Here is a 4,218-nt window from a genome sequence, read left to right as displayed (position 1 = left end):
GCGGGCGGCCAGCATGCTGGCCATGCCCGCCCCGCCGGCGTGCCTTGGCCCCCTGAAGACGTGCTGGCCATGTTCGCCGGCGCCGAGGTCGTGCACAGGTACTACAGGCCTGACCTTGTAAGTGCTCGGGCGGTTCCCGTCGCTGGTTGCGTTACGGAGGCGGGTAGGGTGGCTGCGGGACGGAGGGTCGCCTGTGGCGGTTGTGCGTTAGAAAGGTCTCCGGCCTGGCTGCAGAAGACGATCAGCCTCTGAAGAAGCGGCGACCGGGTAGCCGGGTCTTCTCTCGGGAGCCGCCTTCGAACTGTCGGCGTGGTAGCGAGAACAAGCAAGCTACGCGAACTTCTTCAGGAGGGGCTCCTGCTGTGGGGAGTTGGTTTTTGAAAAGGGCGTGCAAAAGTGGCGAGAAGGGGCTATGCTAGATTTAAATAGACTTTTTTTACTCCAGTAGTGGAAGTGAAGATGACCGAAAGTTTATGTTAGAAACGATGACAGGCTGGGAGTCAAGACTATCAAAATTACAGTCGCAGGGAGCTAAGCTCCGAATGAGACCATCCACCAGGGGTATTAATGGCCGGTTTGGTCTCGTGGAGGCCTTCTGACTTGTAAGCCTTATTTCATCCTCCTGCTCTTGTACACACTTTGTTTTTTTTTAAAACACTGTGCTGTTTTCAAATCAGAAATAGGTTAAAAAAATCACCGTGCTTGAGCTGTCATGTCAAAATTTAAGCAATGAGGCTTAAATCATTGATAGATACATAAGAATTTATGTATTTTAATAGTCTCTACTGTAGCCTTCGTTACAGGCAAATAGGCATATTTATTCAGAATGATCTAATGATCTGCGCCTCTTCAAACTAGCACGAATTTCGAGGAGGTACGGTTCTTGAAATGTTATGTCATCTGGTATCTTTCCCTTTTTTAAATTTCAACTCCAGTTTCAGCGCTTCATTTCTAAAGTGGAAAGGTAGAAGCCGTGAAACTCTTTCTTCTGTCGCCAAGAGAGAGAATACGTGTGGAAACCTCAGCTGTACTAGACATCTCAACCAAACTTACATTCTTAAATGGCAAAAAGAACCTTTGTTCCTTTAAAACAAACCGTCCATTCTTCCTTTTTCCTCCTTTTTTCCAAATCGTATTTTGCTACTTTAAAATAAAAGTCAAATTACAAAAAGGTAATAGGTTAATTTTTAAGATGTTTTGCATGTAAGAATTATACTCTGCTCAAAAAAGAGGGCGGTATAACCACAATTTAGCTATAATGCTGTCTCTTACAGAGTACGCTAATTTACTGCTTTGTGAGTTTAGTTTTTCTTCTGCCACAACACTGACATCTTTCTCCATTTTTAACAGAGTATACCTGAAATACCTCCTAAGCCTGGAGAACTGAAAACAGAACTGTTGGGTCTAAAAGCAAGATCAAGCAAAGTTCAAACTTCACAACAGTGAGCAGAATTTACTTACGTTGTGAAAACTAGAACTGACAAAATATTTGTTCAACTGTCTCAACTGCAGAAATCCACATGTGAAATACTGGACTCCCTTAATGCTTTTTTTTGTTTCCTTTAAGCAGCGTTACAGGCGGCATTAAAAATAAATGTACGATGAATACTGTTGTTGAAAGTCCAATCAGTTGCGCGCCAAAATGTTTATGATTTCTTAATCTCGACTGCAGTGTAAGTATCCTTCAGGATAAAAGATGTAAACTCAGATTGGCGAGTCTGATGGAATTTGAAACTTTTAAGCTGATTAACAAGCATAGGAAGTTTAGCATATTGAAAAGTCAAGCTTTTGTGGCCACTCATTAGCCTTAATAAGCTCACCTCTTCACCTGTAGTAGAACCCCACTTACCCGTTGGCATTTCTCCCCTTTTTAAACTTTAACTCGGTATTACTGGACGTAACCCAGAACGTGATACAGTAAGTGATGGCACGTACAAGTAAGGAAGATTCCTTACTGCAGCACTTCTTGCACTGGACTCCTCCTCATGCTGGCTGGCTGCTGTAACAGCAGTTACATTGGCTTTCTGTCTGCATTACTGAGAGAAGTCTACTTTGGTCCACCGTAAGGCTGGGGAGGATCTTACAACTTAGTTGTATTAGCTAAAAATGGGGCAAATACATACAGGTTACACTGAAATTATGTATGTTTGTACTCCATTTGGGCATCTTCTTCTGTTTACGGCTGGTTTTGATGGCTGTATATACAAAACTCTGAAATAACAAGTGCAGGTTTACCTTTCAGTCCCGAAATAGGATCGCCACAAAACTCTCACACCAGGAGATACACAAAGTCAACATCCTACAAAGATGGTATGACAATCCATTTCTGAATGGTATGCAGTAGAGCTTGTGAAGGTTGGGGATTGCTTTCCCTTGAGAAAGGTACCGAGACAAGGCACAGGCTTCATCCTCAATTCTCAGGTTTAACTTGGGAAAGAAAACCACAACCTGACAGATTACCCATTACGGAAACAAAAAAGCTCCCTAACTTCTACTGGCAAAGTACTTAGAGCTCTTGTAATAGCAGGGGGACCCAGAAATAATTACTGAAAGTGCTACTTTTGCATCTGTTCCAGCTGTGAAGTTATTTATGTTTGTGTAAGTTGGAGTGTTTTTCCAAGGAAGAAGGGTTCATGGTTCCTCTGCATGGGTACGTGCCTCTGCCCTCACAGTTTTGCAACTATTGGCTGATGTAGAAAAGCAGCTGAGGGGGGGATGAGATCCTCTCCTGTGCTTATGTGCCCACGTGGATGTCCAAGCTGCAGCCTGTACTTAGAGAGCCTGTGATCTAGTAATACTATCTCAGACACCTTTACCAATGACAGCAGTCATTGACAGAAGGGTCTCAAGTACATCTCAGGTGTTAAAGCCCAAATGAAATCAATCAATGAGAACATCTTACTAGGTCCAGTTCTGGTGAAACTACTTTTTCCCTTCACTATACCTAAACAAAGCCAAGACTGACAACCATCTCAGTCAGCATCTTAATCTCAGCATAAGATAAAGTTTACTGAAGAGACAAGGTGGGGCAGTTCAGCAGTATTTTGTTCCTGTTCTAACTAGGGCAGGAATAGCGGTTTTTCAGTTGTCCCTTTAAAGGGCCAGGATTCACCAACCCTTACCCTGTTACTCACAGTTTGTCAGAGTATCACCTCTATTACGTTGATTTCTGACACGAAAGATGCATTTCTCCCTATTTTCTAAAGGCTTTTCAGATCTAAAGGCTGCAGAGGGCAGTTACTACTACTTATTTAGATTGGATTTCTAAATGTATCCTGCTACTAATGGAAACTGAGCAACAGGGAGCATGTTTTACCCCAGCCTTTTCTAGCACTCGGGGAACCGTTCTCATTATTGCCCACCTAGGAACAGCAAAGCTGACTACACCAGGTTTTGACAGCAGAGGTGACACCCCCAGAACCAGTGTGACTGCAGCACTGAAAGAAATAGCCTCACTATGACTGGGAGACGCTTCTTCCACCATCAACACGACTTTACTTCAGAGATGACCCGCCCCCCAAAAAAGCAAGCTTGCAACCACATTTTGTGCTTATTAATAGCAAACACTTGTCACTCCAGGGTAGAGAAAGCAGCTGGACCACAGCTACATTGCACATGGTATCCTCAGCTGAGGAAGATGAAGCAGCACAAAGCATGACTCTCAAGTGTGCTCTTTATTATTTCCGAATCAGATACGTCATCCTAAAACCAATCAAGGCATTGAGAACTTCAGCTACGTAACAGAGCAAAGGTTGCTTTAAGTCTACAAGTAAGTAACAGATTAAGAAAACTGTAGCAAGCAACCTACACTTCCAATACGCCTCTTCGGTTTGTTAGCTGCAGAAGCACCCTTAACTATACAGCAGGCCTGAGCCACGTTCGCGACTCAGGCTGGTCAGATATAGAGGGGTGCATATTGATGATATACTCAGAAGTGTATCACTAGAAGTGGTATTTTAGGAAGTATTAAATCAAAACCTCAGCAGCAGTTGATTGCTACAGAGCACAAAAGTTGCACTGCCACAGTAAGAGGACCATGCCTTAAGAAGAAATGGTGCACCTGCCCCATTCAATAGCTTACTAACAAAGGACTGCTATTAAAGCTGATAATTGCTGGCTGCTGAACTACACTCTAGGGTTAGACCACTCAGCATGCTCTAATGACGAAACGCTCTTATGGTGCATCCAAGATACTACTACAGTGAGCAAAAAACAAAA

General features: G+C 43.4%; 1 protein-coding gene across 1 annotated transcript in view; it reads left to right on the top strand.

Annotated features, from left to right (window-relative positions):
* CUNH12orf73 (chromosome unknown C12orf73 homolog) overlaps positions 1–1,614 on the top strand; it is a 3,257-nt gene extending 1,643 nt beyond the window's left edge. Inside the window, exons 2-3 of the mRNA XM_009288422.1 lie at positions 13–117; positions 1,351–1,614. Of these exons, the coding sequence (XP_009286697.1) occupies positions 13–117; positions 1,351–1,446 (201 nt within the window). The 3' untranslated portion in view covers positions 1,447–1,614. The remainder of the gene's footprint in view (positions 1–12; positions 118–1,350) is intronic.
* Positions 1,615–4,218: the final 2,604 nt, after the last annotated feature.

This window comes from Aptenodytes forsteri, unplaced genomic scaffold, assembly GCF_000699145.1.
Source record: "Aptenodytes forsteri isolate BGI_AS27 unplaced genomic scaffold, ASM69914v1 Scaffold56, whole genome shotgun sequence".
NCBI classification, from domain to species: domain Eukaryota; kingdom Metazoa; phylum Chordata; class Aves; order Sphenisciformes; family Spheniscidae; genus Aptenodytes; species Aptenodytes forsteri.
This window is presented reverse-complemented; position numbering and strand designations above follow the sequence as displayed.